At 43.2% G+C, this 22,288-nt stretch overlaps 1 protein-coding gene across 1 annotated transcript in view; it reads left to right on the forward strand.

Annotated features, from left to right (window-relative positions):
• PRKN (parkin RBR E3 ubiquitin protein ligase) overlaps window positions 1-22,288 on the forward strand; it is a 1,601,593-nt gene that overhangs the window by 347,448 nt on the left and 1,231,857 nt on the right. The window contains exon 4 of the mRNA XM_042781573.1: window positions 16,642-16,763. Coding sequence (XP_042637507.1) covers window positions 16,642-16,763 — 122 coding nt within the window. The remainder of the gene's footprint in view (window positions 1-16,641; window positions 16,764-22,288) is intronic.

Here is a 22,288-nt window from a genome sequence, read left to right on the forward strand (position 1 = left end):
GTATTTTCACGCAAATTCTTCTGCTAGTTGGGGTTTAGTCCAAATCTGCATCCTTTCCTTCAAGGCTCAGGGGTCCAAGATTATCTTCTGTGTCTGTATTTATTGGTTTCCCTTTTCTTTGTTGAAGAGGGTCTGTGCAATCCTTCTGTCTAGTCTGCCATCTTGCCCCGCCTCTGCCCTCACTTCTTTAAGATATATATACCTAGTAATGGATCAGCTGGGTCAAATGATATTTCTAATTCCAACTTTTTAAGGAATTGCTGTACTGCTTTTCACAGTAGTTGTATCAGGAAATGTATTTTTTAAAGTGCTAGAACCAAGAACTTTATTTAAGAAAACAAGGAAAGCTTACCTGGTGGTCCTTTGTGTCAACCCAGGTACCCTGGGAGGTACCTGTTCATCAGTCAGTGGAGAAACTTAGAAAGTAATGCAGGAGGTGTACCAAAGCTCCTGGATGTTTTATAAGGAGGTAGTGCAATGTGTTGCATATGTAGTATAATTCATTTTATTTTGTTGCTGTTGAGAATCTACACAGCAGAACACACACTGATTCACCTGTTTCTCCATGTCCAATTCAGTGGCCTTGGTGACATTCTTCCAGTTGTCCAGCCATTCTCACCTTCCTTTTCTGAGTTGTTCTTGTTAACATAGCCTCACTGCCCCCTATCTCACTGAGCCTCACTGAGCTTCCTATCTCATCTTTTGAGTTCTTGTTGGCAGTTTGCCCCCATATCGGTAGTTCTTAAAAGGGCATAATACTCAAAGTAGATATTGTGTACTAGTTAAGGTGAACGAGCATTTGGTTTTAAGAAGACTTCAGGGAGTATTTTTGCTTTAATATTTAAAGATTATTTCAGGCAATAGTTTCAGGGTTCTTCCAGCTTCCATGACTCCAGAAAATCTGGATTCCATGAGAACGTGTGATTCTGTTCTGCATTTCCCTCCTCTTCATCAGAATTCTTCTATATAATCTTAGAACAAAATGTTCGGTAGTGGTAGCTGGGCACCATCCAGTTCTGGTCTCCCAGCAGGGGAGGGAGTTGTTCATGGAAGCAATTAGCCACACATTCCATTTCCTACTCCTATTTCTGATTTTCCTTCATTCTCTCTTGGTCCAGGCTAATGGAGACCACTTACTGCACCTTGAGTGCTTGTTTGCAAGATTTTAAGAAGTACCATGTGTTTTAAAAAGATAATTCTGAACATCTCCTTACTGGCAAGGAGAGGAGACTAAAGGCAGAGAGAGCTCTAGGAGGCTTTGAGTACTAGAGTGTGTGGAGGATGGAGGCTTAGGCAGGACAGGGGCCAGGGGAGGAAGATAAAGGAGTGAACTTGGAACCACTTCTGTGGGAGCATCAGGGAGATGTAGAGAGGAGTTGGATGGAACTGCTACAAGAGACACAGCAAGATTCTGAGGTTTCCTTTGCCTGAAAGTGCTCATTGAAGCAGATAACGCCACAGATGCCTGAGGTTGACCAGTTCCAGGTAATGAAGCAGAAACTTAGAGTGAATAGAGTTGGGGTCACAGAACTCTGGAGGTTGTATTCTCTCCACCTCCTAACATCTTTTCCTTCAATTAATGTGCTTTTTTGTTTCACCATCACCTTTTCAAGATCTTTCTAAGGTTTCCTCAGCACCTTGATTTTTGTAAAGGTATGTATGGTGTGATACTTGAGCCCTGAGGCAAGCTGTTGGCAGAGGTATCAGGGGATGTTCTTCGGTTCATTGCCTAACACAGAGCATGCTCCTGAACCTGGCCCCGTTGCCTCCCCTCTGTGCTCCTGAGGCTCCTGGTCTACGTGGTGTGAGTGGATGCCCTGGATGATATATATCCTAGGGCAGCACAGTTAGATGACTTCGAAAACTGAAAATTAAAGTTATTTCAAGATGAAAGGCTCCATATTCAAAGTATCTGTTCTCATGTACCCAACTGCCTCCAAGAATAAATACCCCCTTTCCTCTGAGACCAAGAGAATAAGATGGTGCCTTGTTACCAATATGGACACTTATATCAAGGGTTCTCCAGAAGAATCCTGATCTACAGCAGGAAAATGCAGAACTGTGTCTCAAATTCTCATGGATGCTAGACGTTCTAGGTGAATGACCTCCCAAAACTATGACACTGAGGAAATCTTTAAACCTTGAATAAAAGCTAGCCCCTGATGGCATCTTTGAACCAAATAATAGATTAGCCAATTTAGAAAAGAATGCATGAAGCATCCTATTATTTTAAAGAATTATCTATATGTGATTAAATAGACAGTAGAAACTAGAAATATTAGATGAAAAGCTGAAGTGGGCAGTAAGTTTATGTTAACAGTGCTGAAATAGTCTGGAAAATATTGTCAAGAAAGGTGGCACAACTGGAGGAGTACAGTGGATGTCACTGAATCATACATGTAGAAATTGTTAAATACGTTGTTTATATTTTCATCAAATATGATATTATCCCCACGATTTAGGTTCATTTTCCACTAATTTAACAATATTAGCATCATTCTCTCTGGTCTGTGCATTCATGAAACACACAATTAAGTTGTATATAAGTCCATGTAATTGTTATCCAGGGATTACAAAATTATTTAGGTGGGGATTGTCCCTATTATGTTTTATGGTTTTCTCACAGTAAGATCTTACCAGTAAGATTCCCATTAATACTCATTGCTAATGTTCTTGAAAGTTGGGATCTTGATCAGTTTCTAAATAGTCTTCTGTTTCCTTAAGACAACCATCCCTTTTTCTTCCCAGAGTTCTATTTTCCCAAAGAAACCCTGATCTTTAGACAGACAATATAGGAAACTAGATAAATAAATGTTGAAAGTTAGACATCCAAGAAATCAGAAATTCAACTCATCTGCTCCCTATTTCCCATTTTTTGCTATTGATTGGCTGCTTAGATCTCTAATTTTCTCACATCCCATCTACAATTTCGATCTCTTCTATAGAGGCAACGAGAAATGCACACTCCCTGTGACTCTTTGTCACCTTTTGAAGGTCTCCTGCTTTCCTTCTCTTGTGTTTTGTTACGTGCCGTGTAGTCGGACCCGAATCATAGCGACCCCTCCTTGGGTTAAAGAGGCATTATCATTACAGAAGTAGATAGCCCAACCTTACTTCTGAAGAGTGGCTGGTGGGTTTGAACCACCAGTCTTCTGGTTAGCAGTCAGATGCCTTAGGCACTACGCCACCAGAGCTCCCTTTCCTTCTCTAGACAGAAGCAATGCCAGAAGGTAGTACAGATGTCAATGTAACCTTCGGCGTAGGCCAGGTGCCTCTCGTGTGCTTTACAGTGTTGAGTTTCTCAATTACTTGATCAATCAATCAACAGTTATTAGTATCTCCCACAGATGGCACTATTCTAGGTTGAAAGTGGGAGCAGGGAATAGAAATGAAACCACTGGTGACAGGAACCAAATTATTCTTACTATTGTTTTTGGTATTGACTGTGGAGCTGGCCCTCCAGTCCAGGTGACCCCATGTCCAAGGTCAGATTGGTGTGGCCCAAAGGGTTTTCACTGGCTGATTTTCAGAAGTGGATCGTCAGGCCTTTTTTCCTAGTCTGCCTCGGTCTGTGAACTCTGTTGAAACCTGTCCAGCATCATAGCAAGACGCTAGCCTCCACCAACAGACGGTGGCAGCTGTGCATGAGAAGCACTGGCCAGGAGGGTAGGATCCTACCACTCAACCACCTGTGCCCTCAGACCATGACAGCAAGGAGCTTAAAGTTGGGGGAAAGTTCAGACTGAGACACAGGAGGCAGTTACAGGTGGATGAGATGCTTTTGTGTGCTGCCAACATAAGCTGGGAGGACCGGAGAGCAGTGAGTATTTAGAATAGGGGAGAGTGGTGCTCGAGTTAGGCTCCGAAGCTGACCAGGGCACAGCTGGGTCCTGGGAGGCCTTTTGAGTTGAGAGCTCATGAAGTGGGGTGAGTGCCAGGGTCATAGGACACCAGTGAAAAGCGTTCCAGCGTGCGTCATCCACAGCACTGCAGCCTTGATTAACAGGAGATTGGAACTTGGTCTTTTTAATTCCCCAGCAGATGACATCATAGTGCATTTCTAATGAGTCACCACATCACTAAAGGAAACTAATCCTCATATTTTAAGAAATCCAAAAAAACTAACCACTGCCATCAAGTTGATTCTGGCTCATAGAGACTCTTGAAGACAGAGTAGAACTGCCTCATAGATGCCCCAAGGCTGTAAATCTTTGCAGAAGCAGACCACCTCGTCTTTCTCCCACAGAGCGGCTCGTGGGTTCCAGCCACCCACCTTTAGATTAGCAGCTGAACGTTCACCTACTGCACCACCAGAGCTCCTTTTCAAAGACATAGGAAAGGTTTTATGCAACTCAGTTATCACCAAAGGTTTTTTGAAATCAGTAATGGGAAAGATCAAGTTTATCAACATTTTCTGCTTTGTCACTTGGTACAGGAAGATAAACCCCAAAAACCAAACTCACTGCCATTGAGTCAGATATTAAATCTATTGCATGAGTGAGTGCCTTAGGCACTACGCTACCAGACCTCCTATATAGTGACAACACCTTCTGTAGTGATACTACCTCAGAAACCCAAGGAGGGGTCGCTATGAGTTGGATCTGACTTGATGGCAGTGAGTTTTGGTTTATACATACATACATATACATACACACACACACACACACACACACACACACATATATACATATACACATACATATGTATATTTCCCAAGTTAAAACAAATTTTTCTTGTGTGGTTATGAAACAGCTCTAAAGGAAATTTGAAATGGTTCCAAGTTGTCATGGAAATGGCAGACATGCTTCAGTAAGTCTTCCCTGTAAGAAGACATGGTGGCTGCCATTTTATAAATAAGGAAATCAAGGGTCCAAGAGGTTAAGCAGTGTCTCCAAGATAGAGGCAGTCATTGCTCAGAGATCTGAATGGGAAGTCTTTCTGATTACAAGGCCGATGCCGTCTTCTCTACCACGTGATAATAGCCTTGACCCTGATGGTGGTTTTTACTAAATACTGTAGGGGACTGATTCTGTGGCTGCTCAAAAGTGGCACTTTAACACAGGTTGGCAATTATGGCCCATTGCCAGCAATCACTGAAACCGCTTCCCCCTCAGCCTCGGCACCCCGACTTCTCTCAGTCAGCGTGAAAGGTTTCCTGGAAATTCCCATTAGTGTTTCATGGCACTAGCTTTCAGCAAGGATGTGCAGATAAAGCAATTACCAGTGAGGGCAATTAAATCTCATTTTCAAGAGTTAGCACTTCCTCTAAAATTGGACATTATACCAAAAAATGGTGATCCATGGGAGTGACCTCAGAATAAATAGAATCTAGCATTTATTTTTATAGAAGTGATACTATTCTTGCTATTTAAAGAATAACTAAATTCTTCTCATCTTCAGTGCTCTAAGTGTTAGAGGAAAGCCATTAAGGAAATGAAGGCTCAGAAGAATGGCCTTTGTTAGGGATGGAGTGAGACCCAACCGCCCGACCCTCCCCACACCCACATTCTTCGTTGTATTGCATCCACAATTCACCAATATAGTTTAATATAGTTTAATTTAAATGTTTTATTTAAGCATCATTGTTCTAATCTTCATGGTTGACATTAAATAATCTTTTTACAAAATCTGATGTTTTAAGTATCTTATCTTGCCTGCTACATGTTCTGGTGGTGTAGCATCTAAGGCATTTGACTGCTAACTAGAAGGCTGGTGGTTCAAACCCACCAGCCACTCCTGGGAAGGAAGATGGGGCAATCTACTTCCGTAGTGATATCGCCTCAGAAACCCAAGGAGGAGTCACTATGAGTCAGATCTGACTCGATGGCACACAACAACAGCAAATATGTGTGTATGTGTATATATATATAAATGTATATGTATTATATATAATTGTTGTTGTGTGCCATCGAGTTGGCTCTGATCCATAGCGACCCTAAGTACAAAAGATTGAAATACTGCCTGGTATTGTGCCAACCTCACAATCCTTCCTATACCTGAGCCCATCATTGGAGCCACTGTTTCAATCCATTTTGTTGAACATCTTCCCCTTTTTCTCTGACCCTGTGTCTTCACAAGCATGACATCCTTCTCCAGGGATTGGTCCCTTCTGACAACATGACCAAAGTAGGTCAGATGAAGTCTGGCCATTCTCACTTCCTTGGAGGCTTCTGGCTGCATGTCTTCCAGGACAGATCTGTTAGTTCTTCTGGCAGTCCATGGTACTCTCAGCATTCTTCGCCAGCACCACAGCTCAAAAGCATCCACTCTTCTTCGGTCTTCCTTATTCATTGTCCAGCTGTCACATGCATATAAAGCGATTAAAAATATCATGACTTGAGTCAGGCACACCTCAGTCTTCAAAGAGATATCTTTGTTCTTCAACACTTAAAAGAGGTGTTTTGCAGAAGATTTTCCCTGTGCAATATGTCATCAGATACATGTGGAGCTCTGGTAGCATAGAGGATAAGGCATTTGGCTGCTAAATAGAAGGTCAGTGGTTCAAACCCACCAGCATCTCCATCGAGGGAAGATGGGGCTATCTACTTCTGTAAAGATTTACAGCCTTCGAAACCCAATGGGGGTCACTATGCGTCAGAAATGACTTGATGCCAGTGAGTTTGGTTTTTTTGGTTTTATGTGTAGATTTAAATGCATTAGACAGCTTGCACATTTTATCTCTGGAGTTGATCCAAATAGCCCTGATGGTGCAAGCTTTAAGCCCTCGACTGCTAACCAAATGGATGGCATTTCAAACCTGCCCAGGAGCTCTGTGACAGAAAGACCCGGGGATGTGCTCCCGTAAAGATTACAGCCTCGACAACTCTGTGGCGGTCGGACTCTGTAACTCAGGGGGCTGCAGTGAGGGCACAGGGAGCTGATCCACATCTTTGTTGCTATTTCCATTATTAAATTTTCTACAGTCCCCCTGCATCTCTTTCACAAAAATGAAACGATGATTTATGGAAAGAAATGTGATCCTAATAAATATTAAATCTATTGCATCAGTGTTTATATTCATTCCATTGTATTAGGAAGAAATTAACACTAAAAGTATTTAGTGGGGTGTGACGCAACTTTAAAAAATAATTATTGGGAATTGTACCTCAGCTGTTGAAAATAAATAAATAAACAAAGGTAGCTTTGAGCTGGAGGAGCTGTGTGAAGGTTAACACTCCTAAAAGCAGGGAGAGTGGCACCGAGAGACTCCAGGGGAGTGAATGCTTCTAGAAGTAGTCAGAGTGCCTTGGAGTAACTTCAGTTCTAAATTTTGGGGCAGCAAATAGTAATTGCTAATGTTCATTGAGTACTCACTGTGCAGTAGGCCAGGAACTCTGGTGGCGCAGTGGTTAAGTGATTTGGCTCCTAACGAGAGGTCTGTGGTTTGAACCCAGCCAGCAGCTCCATGGGTGAAAGGCCTTGCCATCTGTTTCCATAGAGATTATAGCAAGAAAGCCCTGTGGGGCTGTTCTGTTCTGTCACACGGGCTCGCTATGGATCAGAATTGACTTGATGGCACACAACAACAACAACAACAACAACAACATGTATTCAGCACTGTGATAGGTGCTTTAGCTGTATTATCATTTAGAAAACCCTCTTGGCAGTCGAGGGGTCAGCTACTGTTAATATCTCCACTTCGGAGATGAGAAAACAGCCAGCTAAGTGATTGGCCAAAGGTCGCAAGGAAGGCTGACATTTGATCTAGACATTCTGGCTCCAGAGCGAGTCTTCTTGTTGAAGTCAGGGGAGATGTGTGTAGGGCTACAGAGACTTTATTCTGAGGAAGTCACACGCAGTCCTCTGTAACAGCAAGAACTGCTTCCACCTAAATGTGGGTTCTGGACGTTTGCTAGACTTTTCGGTGAGCTGTGACTTGGCTGGCCCCTACCTCAACTCTCCCCTGCCCCTGGCCCGTTCTGGGGAAAATAACTGCAGCCCAATTTCCTAGAGCTTTGAACCTTGTTATTTATTTAAGCTTAATCCTCAGCATACGCTTTCCTCTACAGCTTTCTCTTGGCATGGGGCATTTCATTACAACTTTCAAAATGAATAATGAAAAAATAAATTGGCGGCAACCCCCACCAGCAGCACCACCACAACAAAAAACAGCCAAAGACATTAGCTTTAATCAGCAATATTGACCTCAGCTGATGAAACTATTGTGCACATACATTAATTAAAAGCCCGGAAACCCAGAAATGGAGAATTAAGTTAAAACTTTGCAAAGTCAAGTCTCCTGAGGGATTGTTATACATGTTGCAGAAGAAGGTTCAATGGCTGGGTGGTTGTGTAATTTGAAGCTGGTGGTAACAGAGCGTTACCTTGCTTGCTGTGCAGGAGTGGAATCTGGCTTAAGAGCGTGGCATTGTGGAGCTCGGCAGTGGGGAGTGAGAGGCCAGTGGACGAAGATTGATGGCAGCCATGTTTGTATGCAGTGACTTTCAGAATTTAACTTTTATCCCTGTACCACTCAATTATACCAGTTCCTGTATACAATTTTAAAATGCTGTTTTTTTATTTGTTACTTTATCCATTCTACTCATCATCATTTCTTGTGATACGATGGTATCATTGTTGATTTGAAATATGATATTCTAACATTTTAAATGATGTGTGGCGTTAAGTCCAGTATATTTGGTGAGTAGAAAGGTATTCTGATTATTTGTTACTCACGAGCACATTGTTTTTTATGCTTTTCATTTTATTTTTTAAAAACCATTCACACACACAGCACCTTCCACGTCTACAATATGATACCACTGGGTACATTTTTCTTCATTGTAGTTTATATTACTTTTTTAAACAAAAAATAAAACAAAACTTCTCATTGTGATTTGGGTGGAATTTTATGAAACAGATTTGTTTTCCATTCAGCAGTTCATTCACATTGTGTTTGGTGATGCTGGCTACCTTCCCCACCGTGTGATGTCTCACCTCCCATGTCCTCCTGTGGTTACCCTTTGCCTGTGTCCTTGCCTCCTTGATTCTAAGGAGTACATCTCCTTGATGCAGGTGTTCAGCTTCTGGGCCTGCCTGTTGTTTGGCTGAGAGTTACTTTGTGCTTTCACACTCACATCCCTGCTACAACTTTCGTGTCTTTTAAAATATGGATGAATTCCTTGACCTGACACATATTTATTGAGTATTTATGAAGTGCAGGGAGCTGCACTAGTTATTTGGAACATGTCAAATAGGATGCTATTTTACATACCAGGAGGTGATAGAAATAGAAAAGATAGGACACATATATACTGTATGTGAGGCAGAAAGTGCCAAGGGCCAGTGGAGTTCAACGAGGGACCATGGGCCTTCAGAAAGGAAGAGAAGTAGCTGCTGCTTGGCAAAAGGGGTCCAGTTACATAGTATGTCAGGAAGGTAGCTACTTGCAGGGGCACAAGGTGAGCAGGATGTTGGGAAGGGCAGGTAAACCAGTGGACTGAATGACCTTTCCCAGGGAATGTTAACCAATGGCTACCTAGAGGGAGGTTACTAGCAAGATATTGAAGACTCCGTGTTCAGCCGACCCAATTCAGCAATTTTTTTTTTTTTTTTGCCATAATTTACATCAGGTTAAAAACCAAAAGCAAATTCACTGCCATCGAGTCAGGGCCGACTCATAGTGACCCCTCCTTGGTTTTCCAAGAGAGTATCACTATGGAAGTAGATTGCCCAACCTTCTTTCTGAGGAGTGGCTAGTGGGTTTAAACCACTAGCCTTCTGGTTAGCAGTCAAATGTCTTAGTTAGGATGGGCATAAAGGGCCCAAACGGTACATTGTGGTGTAGTGCCTAAGGCATTTGACTGCTAACCAGAAGGCAGGTGGTTCAAACCCACCAGCCATTCCTTGGAAGGAAGACTGGGCAATCCACTTCCATAGAGATACCATCTCAGAAAACTTCAGAGGAGTTGCTATAAATTGAAATCGACTCCACGGCAGTGAGTTTGGTTTGGTTTTTGGCTAAGAAAAGGTTGACAGTTCAAACTCACCCAATGGCTCCATGAGGGAAAGACTTGGCAATGTGTTCCCATAAAGATTCCTGTTGTTATCTAGTTAATTTGGACTCACAGCAAGCCTGTAGGACAGAGCAGAACTGTCCCATGGAGTTCCCAAGGCTGCAGTCTTTCCAGAAGCATACTAAGACACTTTTCTCCTATGGAGCAGCTGATGTGTTCAAACCACTGACCTTTTGGTTAGCAGCCAAATGTGTAAACACTGCACCACCAGGGCTCCTAGACTGTGAAGATTACACCCTAGGAATCACTGTGGGGGAAGTCCTACTCATTGCATGGAGTCACTATGAGTCGCAATTGACTCAACAGTGCACAACAACAGAGTGAACATGATCCTAATATTTTCAGCGATCCAAAGCAACACATTATTTAAACAAGATGATTCCAGGAGTGGATATGGGATAGAGTTAGTATAAATGCTGCTATAGCCTAATTGTATCCATATTGTTCAAACTACAGCTAATGAGGAATAGACTTCAAGTCAATCCGTGGGGAAGTGGGTTCTCTCTCTGCCATGTGTGAAGATAAGCTTCTTGGTCTTCAGAGTCTTACCAATTGTGTTCATTTGTGTATGTGTGTTGTTCACCAGCGAATGTGGTCAAATACAGGCCGAAGGACCATGACCGAGACATAGAATAGAGTGCTAATGAATTTGGGGAGAAAAGATTATCCATGCCCATCACAACTCCCTATCACAGGCTCAGGACAAGTTTTTCAGAAGCTCTGGCCATGGGTTGACTCCCTAGTTATCCTGAGAGGCTCAAACAGTATGAAGAGCCTGGAGCAAGGGGTTAGTGGGGAACAGAGCAGGTCTCACTGATGGTGGAGCTAATAGGTCAGACAGCAATGACATCCTTGGTATTCAAGATAAAAGAACAAGGCCACACTGAGGAAGGAGGCACAGGGAAGGAGCTGAAAAGCCTCCCTGTGTGGCTGGCAATGTGGGAGGAGGGAGGCAACAGCAGCAAAGGGTGGTTCCTGCCTGGAACTCCTTATTAGATCCCGGTTCTAAGATGCTGGGACAAGTCACTTTTTTAAAGTGAGAAGACTACGTTAGATACTTTACTACTATTATTTTATTTCTTAGGGAGAATTCTTACCCTTACAGGAAATGCAAGGGAAGAATTTGTAAAGCAGTTCCGTATACACGACCTTGAATACATGGGTCTGATTGCCAAGGTAGTGGTGACAGTGGAGGTGGGTGGAGAGAGAACAATAGCTGTGTGGGCACATTCTAAGGAATAGGTGCATGTTGGAGGAAGACATGGGAGACCTATCCCACTCTGCTTCTTACAATACAAAGTCACAAATACCCCACCCACCGCTGCCCTGCCCTGTTTCTCCTCCCCAGCCAACCTTGCTTTTATATCAGTGTAGGTGAGAACAACGCGTTGTTCTCCCCAGAGTGACAGAGCAACCTCCTTGGATTGGTTACTTGCATTCCTGGTAAGGGAAGGAGGCAGGGGACCAGACACATCAGTGGTATCTGTACTCCAGTTCTGTGGTGTCGTGTTTAGTAGCTGCTCACCTATAGGGAGCTCTGGTGGTGTAGTGCCTAAGGCACTTGACTGCAAACCAGAAGGCTGGCGGTTCAAACCCACCAGCCACTCCTCGGAAGGAAGATGGGGCAATCTACTTCCATAGTGATGTTGTTGTTGTTGTTATGTGCCGTCAAGTCGGCCCCGACTCATAGCGACCCCTCCTTGGGTTTCCGAGGCAGTATCACTATGGAAGTAGGATTGCCCAACTTTCCTTCCGAGGAGTGGCTGGTGGGTACTGCCTCAGAAACCCTAGGAGGGGTCGCTATGAGTTGGATCCAACTTGACGGCACACAACAACAACACCTATATGGCTATATAAACTTCAATTACTTAAAATTAATAAAACCAAAAGTGTAATTCCTCATCCTACTCACATTTCAGATGTCCAACAGCCACGGGTATCTTTGCTGTTGATGTTGCATTGGCTCTGAGTCTTGGTGACCCCGTGTGCAACCCAAGGAAGCCTTGGCCAGTCCTGCACCATCTTCTTGCTGGTCGGCTTGAGTCCGCAGCTGCGGCCACTATGAGTGTCCAACCTAGGGAGCTCATGCACTTCCACTGTCACGTCATACGATATTCTGTGGTTGGAAGCCCACAGGGTTTTCATGGACTCGTTAGCACAGGACAGTGAGCACCCTTTCTTCCTAGCCTGTTTGAGTCTGACGCGCTATGGAAACTTGTCCACCAAAGGGGCTCCCTGGTTGTATATTGTATACTGGTGGCATAGCTCACAGCATCACAGCAACACACAAGTCACCCCACTATGGTGAGTGCACAGATGTGTAGCCAACAGCTGCCACACTGGCAAGCACAGACGCAGGCCATCTTTGTCACCAGAGAGTTCTGTTGAAAGAATTCTTCTGTTTAACGTTTAAAATGCTCAAATGTGATAAATATTATTTGAAATTGTGTGTTCCTGCTCCTCTGATGTTTTATCGTACAGAAAGTTCTGTAAGTTAGGTAAAAAATACGTTAAATCTTCCTCCCCTATTAGACAAAGAAAACTATCAAAAAAATTACACTCTTGACTCTCTGTGGCAGCATCTTCAGAGGCCAATGGGAAGTTTTCATGAGAAGCAGAATGATTTTTCTTATGTGTCCACATATCTCTTTGACACAACTGTCTCCAAGCCATGAGCCCATTAACTAAAACACATTAATAAAAAAGAAAAAGAAAAAGGACACTGTTCAAACTGTGTGGTTTTCTCAAAAAGCCAAAAATATGGACGTCCATTTTTTTTTTTTTTTTTGTTATAAAGGCTATTGTCAATATTTTGCAAATATTGTTTATGCTGCTAGCAAATTTGGGGGCCATGAGGTGAGAATGAAAGAACAGATGAGACTTGACTAATGGTGATTTAATCAGGCCAAGTGGGAGAGGAGAACCCAGGATGGCGGTACGATTATACGGCGAAGGCGTGGGTGAGATCTCCTCTACCTTCATCCTTGACAGAGGCCCCGAACAAACACTGTGATCTTAATACTTTGCAGAGTAAAGGTCCTTCAGAATGGAATGAACATAGTGTACTTGGTGAATAGTTACATTAGTAAACCGACCTTCCTAACACTTGGTCATGTGAGCTTGTTTCTGGTTTGGGGTGATGGGCAGAACCTGATTGTCAGTGGATTTTCAGGCACCTTACCTCTGAAGTTGGGGTCATAAACTGCCAGTTGGACTAACTGTAGATTAGGCCCTACTGAATAGGTTTATCTTTACCGTTTCACCGGAAGCTTCATGGAAGGAAAGTTCTCGGTCTCTGACAGTGGAGGACACGCCAGTCTTTCTTCCTCTTCTCTTGTCGAGGCACGAAGGCCGGCAGAGTCCACCAGCAGGGGAACTTGTTTAACTTGGCTTACTTCAGCATCCCCTAAGAGCCCCTGGTTGTTCACCTGGGCACTTTTGAATAGCTTGCAAACTGTTGGTTGGCATGTGCTGTAAAGTACCCTTAAAGTTTAATTCATTAGCCTCTGAATAAAACAACTGAAATAATAAACTGCTTAGAAAGTGGGATGGTTTTGTAGGCAAAAGTCTTTATTTTTAGAATATTCAAGGATGTAAGAGGTGACATGTTGTGATGTCTTTAACTGATTACAAATGATTCGGCCAAAAACCAAATCCATGTGTGGGTGTATATGTATACATGTAAGTGGACACATGCACACACTCACGTGGCAGAGCGTGCTCACATGGGGCAGAATGTTAGCAGGTGGTGAACCAGTGATGGGTTTGGGTGTATAAATTTGGAACTGTTGCTCTAGGTGTGAAAACTTAATAGATAAAAGGGAGGGAATTTATCAACACAAACACAGGCTGTTGAGATTATTGGGGTAGTGAAGAGCTGCCATGTGGGATGTCAATTAATAGAGAAAAAGGATTTTAAGATCCAAGAAGAAGTGAAAGGAGATTCATGTTACTGATTAGGGGCAATTGTCAGAGGGGACCATTCCCTGGAGAAGGACATCATGTTTGGTAAAGTGGAGGGTCAGTGAAAAAGGGGAAGACCTCAACGAGATGGACTGACACAGTGGCCACAGTGATGGGCTCGGGCACAGCAGGGATTGTGAGGCTGGCACGGGACAGGGCAGCGTTTCGTTCTGTGGTCCATGGGGCCACTGTGAGTCAGAGCCAACTCGACGGCACCTCACAACAACAACACACACCTAGAGGAAGACTCTCTGTCCAGTCCTTAGACTTGCCTTGCAATTCTGGTAGGAGTTACGACTTCCCATTTGGGAGTCCCTCCTTTTGTTCTCAGACGAGTGAGAACACTGCCCAGAAGACATCAGAGCGTCCTGATCTGAGCCCTGGCCGTTGAACACAGACCTCAGCAGAGCACAGTCAAGCTTGCAAACTTGAAATGGGGATTTGTAGCCAAATAGATAGGGCAGCCCCCCCCCCCCAACAGTGGGACCTTTTTCTCGTAGCCTGTGCTGCTTGCCTGAGTGGAGTCAACAGACTGAAATTTGCCGTTGTCAGGATTGGCCTGATCTGATTTTCCGTAGACTGGCTATTAATCCCCAGCTTGCAGCTGGCTCTGGGAAGCAAAGTGTGGTAGATTGCCTGTCATGTCTTCGGCTGCTGGGGCACACATGCAGTCTGAATAACTTCTCAAGGACTTGGGGAAAGGTTGTATCATGCCGCAGTGGACGGAACTCCTGGACTTCCAATTCTGCCTTGAAATATCATTAGCTGAAACAATATTGCAAACATTTCTGTTGCCCTAGGGAGAGAGAAGAGTCTTTTAGTTTGCTGCAATTTCTGAGATGCTTTTAATAGTGTAAAATTGTTACTAATACACTCTTTCCACAATACTCATGTCATTGAAACTCTGACTTCCCCTTGGAGAGCTGTTCTTTCTCCCATTCCTTGTCTTTCTCCTTTTTTTATTGTTTAACCTTTACAGTAGGTTATAAAAATTGTGAAATTGGATTTGTTCATCTTGCTGATAAAGGTTTTAACGGTAATGGCTCCTACCTCCTCCACTAAGCTCTTCTTCGTACATATTAAAATTGTTACACTTGTGATCTTCTGATATTCTGTCCGTTATTACATTATAAATATTTATAGAACATTAATACATGGCTCTATCTACTGTGTTATGATATGCATAAAACTTTAAGGATATATTTTATGTAATTATATTTGCTAATAACAATGTATTTATAGACTTGAATATCTTGCACAGTAAGGCACTAAAGCTACAAAGAAATGTCAGGAAATCATAATTTCTCATCAATAAAAACATATATTTATATTTTATCTCCTTGTTGATCCTGAAAGCTTAATATTAATCTTGGTAGAGTAATGTTTATGAAACGTATTGCCAATTCATGATGCAATTATAAAATGTGGTATCTTTTTTGTGCTTGGCATTTTACAAAGTGTTGTCACCTAAAACATCAGGAAGGACGAAGACTGAACAAATGACAGCTCAGTATGTGTATCGAGGCTCTTTCTGTAAATTCATGGAACAAATGCAACTGTGTTATGCTTCATCTCCTTTGGTTTTTTCCATTATTTTGGTGCTAATTGCTTTCAGTTGACCCTGCACATTTGAGAGGCTGAAAAGTTTTTATACACACTGATCAAAAATACTTCCTATTTGTTATTTTCAGTTGTGTTGATGATAACAGTAAACTTTCAGAATAAATTTTATGCCAGGACCTTTCATGTTACCTACACCCAGCAATGGTAAGGTAGGAATGAAAAGAACTATTGAGTAATTTTAGAAATTTAGAAATTTGGGAAAGGGGTTATTTTACCATCAAATGTCTCCAAAGGGTTGGTTCTATGCAGACAGGGGGTGTGAAGGCACTCAGGAGGATTGCCCTAGTTTGTAGACTGTTGACTGTACTGTGACATTCAGAGACGTGATCAGCAAGGCACAATTATTGGATTTATTTTTTCCATTCAGCTTTTGCCCTTGACATGGTGTGTATTATTTGAATGGCCCTTGTCTGGTTAGGGAGAACAGGCATGGCATACAAAGTGCCCATAGCTGCTTAGAGCCGAGGTTGGTTAAGCTCCTCAGGGCTCTTGTCTCCCTTGCGAGGTACACCTGTGACAGTGTGCTGGAAGGTCTTCATGGAAACCCAGCACTCTGTGTTTGACATCATCCCTATCACAAGAAATGGGCTGGCTTGTCACTCTGGATAACCTTTCAAGAACAAAAACCTGCAGTGTTCCAAAACTGTACGGAAACATAAAATCATATTCAGGGGCAGTGGCCACTCAATGTCCATTTGGCTCAAAATTTCCTGTCCTCTGAGAACTTCCCCAGCAAACAGTGCATTGAATTCTACTAGGCTGCAAATGCACTTGGCCTGCTGGCAGGGGGCTTGGCACGGACGGCTTACTTTGCTGAGTAAGTCATAGGGCTGTTGGCAAGAACAGGAGATTATTTCTGCTCTTTTGAGCATAAAACTAGGTTTTCTAAATTATTGTATCCTCATTGGAATATTTATTCTACTAATGTTCCAACATATGCCTGGGGGTGGTTTGAACATTTCTTCCACCAAGTTCTGTGGAGTTGCCTGTCTTAAATTGGACACCACGTTGACTGGACATTTCCTCTGCTCTCTCCCAGCAGGTAGACCAAGTTACAACAGCTTTTATGTGTATTGCAAAGGCCCCTGTCAAGCAGTGCAGCCAGGCAAACTCCGGGTCCAGTGCGGCGGCTGCAAGCAAGCAACACTCACGTTGGCCCAGGTAAGGGTTGCGACGTTGGCATGAGACTCTGCCCTGAAGGAGTGCGATCTCTGCCTTTTCGTGCTTCTCACAAGATACCACACATCACTGGAAATGATGAAATACAATCCTTCTGTGGGACCATGCTAGTTGATGACATTTGAAACTTTCCAAAGACAGCTCTGACTTGTTGATTTCTTTCAGCTCTGTTCAAGTTTAGGTAACCCAGGAATACTCATCCCATCTCTTTAATCCAGACCTATTGAAAAAGAGTATAGATACTGCTTTAATGACCAAGTGCTTGATCTTGGATGAAAGTATTTACTGTGTGGGACAGGAAGAAGCCTTCCAGAATACTGGAAATAGGGGTGGTGGCCTATTTTATATATTTATGTCTAAGCTCTTTGGACTGTTCACTTAAGATTGACACACTTAAGGTTGCTAAATATAAGTGATGCTTGAATAGATAAGAGTGGAAAAGAAAGCTGGGGACCAACAGGCAGCATGGATCAAACTCCAGCCCGTGGGCCAAACGTTGCCTGCTCCCTGTTTTCATAACGTCTGTGAGCTGAGGGCAGTTTTTACACTTTTAAAAGGTTGAGGGATAAAAATATGAAAAAGAATATTGCATGCATGAAAAGTATATGCAATTGAAATTTCAGTGTCTGTGAATATAGCTTCATCAGGACACAGCCATACTCATTTGTCTACAAACTGTCTCTGGCCACTTCTATGCTATGAGGGCAAAAGTGTGCAGACTATGGAGACAAGTTGCAACACAGATCACACGGCTTGCAAAGCCTGAGAGACTTGCTGCTGCCCATTTGGAGGAAAAGTTGCCAACCTTGGTTTAAAACAGAAGAAACATTGGTTCATAGTTTCAGTGTGGCAGTTGGGTGGGATTTGGCTAGATTCAACTGAGATGAAAATGTGAACAGGATACAGAGGACGTCTGGCCAGGGTTGGTTGGTGGGAGCTCAGTCAAGGAGCTGTAAAAGGACGTGATATATAGGTCGGCCCTGTCTTGTGACATATCCAGTTGGGACACACTGCAGTTACAGCTGTCTGTTGTTTAGTTTTGGACTTTTTTGTACATCTTATCCTTAGTAATATGTATACATACAGTGCTGCAGTATGTGAATTGCTATATTCTTTCTCAGATGCTCACTCAAAGACATTCAAAGATCAGATTTATAAAGGTTCTGATAATAAAGGCAATATAAATGAAAATAAAAAGAGGCATTGAACTTCCATCAGAACCGGCTTATGATGGGATGGAGTCGTCAGAATGAAACCCTATTGTAAGTTGGGTGCTCCCTGACGTTCTTGAAGGTAGCCAGCGGCTGGTGTGTAGATAATACTCCAGTGACAAGATAGGAACCCCAGAGCACTTATATTTCATTCTGCAGGTAACAGGGAGCCAAGGCAAAGCCCTAAGAACAATGGTGAAGTATAAACCTGTTAGTGCTCTGACACCATGTGCCTAGGTGTGAAGTTGAGCCCAGATGAAAGTCAAAGAGAGTGATTTAGAACCTGTCATATGACTCACAGGTAAGGAGCTGATGGCCTGGGTCGGGGTGCTGACCCTACAGAATGGAAATCCTGAGGTATTGTGAAGGCATCGAGAAGGAAAGACCAAGGATTCGTTGCTTCAGACACGAAAATATATTATCATTTAATACATTTCTTCTGCATAAGAAAGTCTATTTACGAATCCAAATCAGTGAAGTCTAGGTTTGTCTTAGCCAACTGGTTGACCCCGTCTATGGAGGAGTCATTGGGCATTGGTTCTGTCTGGCAAACATGCTGTCCTGTTTTTCTTCAACTGGCTCCTCCTGTTTGCTCCTAGCCTGCCCTGATACAATACACAGGCCCTTTTATTCTTCTTGCCTGTACTTGAGCCATTGTTGCTCCAGATGAGTACAAACAAGACCTATTTCTACTAACTCCCTGATATTGTCAATAAAAATAGCAATAACCGATTATTACTGAATGCCAAGCTAAACTCCTTTCATGCATTATCTCATTTGATTATTTTATGATTGTTTAGTAACAACAATCCAAGTTAAGTACGATTAGTATCCCTATTTTATGTTTGAGAAAAATTAGGTTTAAAGATATTTTAAAATTTCCCCAGGGAAATAAAAGTATATAAATAGTGGACTTTTATGTTGTTGTTGTTAATAGCGGACTTTATTTATGGTGCTGGCAAAGAATATTGAGTGTACCGTGGACCCGAGGAATGAACAAATCCATCCTGGAAAAAGTACAGGCAGAATGCTCCTTGGAAATGAGAATGCCCAGATCTCTTCTCTCATACTTTGGTCATGTTACCAGGAGGAACCACTCCCTGCAGAAGGAACTCATTCTTGGTTAAAGTAGTGGGTCAGCGAAAAAGGGACAGACAGACCCTCAGTGAGTTGGCTTGACACTATAGTTGTGACAATAGGCTCTAGCAGAGCAATGACTGTGAGGATGCTTGTGTTTTATTCTGTTGTCCATAGGGTCACTATGAGTAAAAATGGGCTCTAAGCACCTAACAACACCAACAACAAATACTCCACTTGGGATTTGAACTCGGACTTTCTGGTCTAAACTTCTGAGTGTCACAGTCTCCCCTTTGTGCTCCACAGTTATATTTACAGTAAGGGTCACCTATTTAGATATCTGTGGCAGGCAGGCAGGTGATAGGAATGCTGTCAGATGTGAGTGTTGGGGGTGGCAGGAACTGTGGTGGCTGGAGAGGTCATAACCACATAAGGAGGTGGCTGCTTTTCAGCCCTGTTGGCTGTTGGCTGGGAGTGATGTGGGGGTTCAATGGGGCACATCACTTTTTTTTTTTTTTTCAATCAAGAGAAATCACCAGTCTGGAACTGTATGTGAAATTTCTCACTTCAAAATATGCTCAGTGGGGGGGAAATAGAACACAAAAGGAAAAATTAACCTACAACATCTGTCTAAATGTACCCAACCAAAGTAGAATTTTGTAGCGTTTCAAGGCTTCATGGAAATGATGTGCTTGGTGGCCACACATGCTGCAGGCACTCATGAGAAGTGAGTGGGGAGGCTGTGTGCTGTGGGTTTGAGAGGACGGCTCTGGGGTCAGACTGCCCAGTGTGATTCCTGAACTCATTACTCATACCTCGGTTACCTTGAGACACCTGAGAAATGGGCTGATAATACCTATTTTGTAGTTGTTATAAAGGGTAATTAGTATGTGAAGGGTGCTTAGTGCTTAGATCCTGGGCCATGAATACTTACAAATGTCAAGCTTTTGTCTCTATCATCTTTATTTATAGAATATCCTTTATGGTAAAATCAATCCAGGCTTCAACTCTTTGTAGAGCAGTGGAAACACCACCCCCACCCCTCTGTCCACCAAGAGACTGCTACTATTTCCAAGTCAAAGCAAAGTTGGGTGATGAAGTGAAGTCACCTGTTATCCTGGACCAGAGCTCCCAAACGGGCAGAGCCATTGTTGCTCAGCTCTGTCCATCTCAGATGCTGCCCCCACGGCCACTGGGACTTTGTTGGTTCCCAGAACTGCTCCACCTTCGATGCTCTCCATTCAGACGGTTGCCCCCGCCACCTGTGTGTGTTCTGCGTATCTCTGACCCCTCTCTTAAGTGCTTCCTGAGCCATCCCATTGCTCTGCTCGCTCTTCCCTCCCGAACGAGCCAAAGCTTCAACTGCATCGCCACAAGCGTCATTCACCTCCTTGTTGTACGTTCTGTGCCTCTGCCCATTGACTTGTCTCTCTTCCCATAGTCTGTCGGCAAGCCTCTCAAAAGCTGGTGACTTATCAGTTTGGGTCTCTGGTTTATTTTCAACACTTAACGCCCTGCCTGGCAGATAGTAGTGCACACAGCTTACAGTGTTGAAGGAATGATGTCTACATTTGAACTCTCACACACTGACGCCATCCATTCATGTCCTTGAGAAATTCTGCCGGGCATTTTATAATCATATGAATCATAATACTTAGGACTGTTTTTGTACAGTTCTTTGAATTCCTTCCTTACCTTGATATTCTTATATCTACCTTTTTTTCTCTAATTCTCATGCCAGACCTGCAAAGTAGATATGATTATCTAGTGTTTCTAACAAAAGAGCCCATGAGGTGAAGCCTGACTCTAAAGTCGCATGGTTTCTAGATGGTGGAAGCAGGAGGGAAAATCTTAGCATTTCTCGCAAGCCCTCACATTCTCCAGCATGTATTGCTGTTGTACAAATTGGGAGATCAATGGCCTCTGATCTACCTACTTCCTTTGTACTGAGACGATCATTCAAATACTCTTCCTGTTAGGGTGGGGAGAACAGGCTCAAGGATTTAGGGAAAATGGGATCAAAGCAGATTTAAAGATAACTGGTTGCATCCAGACTTGTAGTCCAGTTCCTGGACTTAGCACTGCAGCAAGTAGCCGATGGCAAGAGCTGACATTTTGATTTGTGGTTGGTCACAACAAAGGCACACCCAGTGGGACCTAGGAATCCCCCCTGAGGAGTGGTGGACCTGCCCACACTGTGCAACCTCTGCCGGGGAGGGCTCCGTCATGCTGGGCCAGGGCTGAGGTCAGTCAAGAAGAAACAATGTCAATGTGAAATCTAAGACAACCCTTGGGTTTCATTTTCAAGAACTTTATAAAGATCTACAACTTACCCAACTTTCTCTGGTCAGGAAAAAATAACGAGAGAGCGAGAGAGAAAAAGAGACAGGACCTTGTGGGGTTGAGCAGTTGCAAGCAGAGCGGTGTGGGCTAGCTGGCTGCTGCCAGAAGCTTTCATAAGCAAGGAGGAGAGTTCAAGCTCACTCAACCACCTGCACTGTTTCTGGCTCTGTGATTTCATTTGTCTTTGCTGCAGATAGCAGTCTGCAACAAGCTCCGTGTGTTTCTCAAGTCTTCCTAGCCTGCTCAGTGTTTGTGCCAGGGCTTCATAATGCCAATCCTTCCTCAACTTTATGTGAAATTTGCATGTGGCAATCGTGCCCTGCATCTCACACATGCATATTTAATATGATGCTTGTGATAGCCTGGCTGGGAGGGTGGCATAGACATGGTTGTCCTGGTGTTAATGATGGTGACACTGATGTCTGGTGTTCAGACCTGACCCATAGGGTATCAACTGAGATTCTCAACTGAGAATCAACTCAGATGCCAGGTTGTCTTCTGTCTTCAAATCAGAGTATCTCTCTGTATTACATGGTGACCTTGAACAAGGTTTTGACTGGACTCAAATATTTTAGAGAAATATGAACACTCACTAGAAAATAGTAAGCAAGGGCTGATTGAAAACTGGGGCAAACACTTGATTTCCAGTTGCCCGCTCAAAGATTGCCCACAGTGGTACCTGCTGAAATGACAGGGGCGTGAGCACAGAAGGGAGGCTGCTTTGTACATGTTCATAAGCTTCTGGCTGAACAGGAAAGTAGAAAACAGCCCATATCTCTTTTTCCTCATGAGTGTGGAAGAATGAATGATGACTATGCAAATCTTCTCCTTTAATTCAGAAAAGTGGGTTTCCAAGATACGTAGGATATATCCTGC

This window comes from Orycteropus afer, unplaced genomic scaffold, assembly GCF_000298275.1.
Source record: "Orycteropus afer afer isolate SDZICR_OR568_19922 unplaced genomic scaffold, OryAfe1.0 scaffold00135, whole genome shotgun sequence".
Lineage (NCBI taxonomy): Eukaryota > Metazoa > Chordata > Mammalia > Tubulidentata > Orycteropodidae > Orycteropus > Orycteropus afer.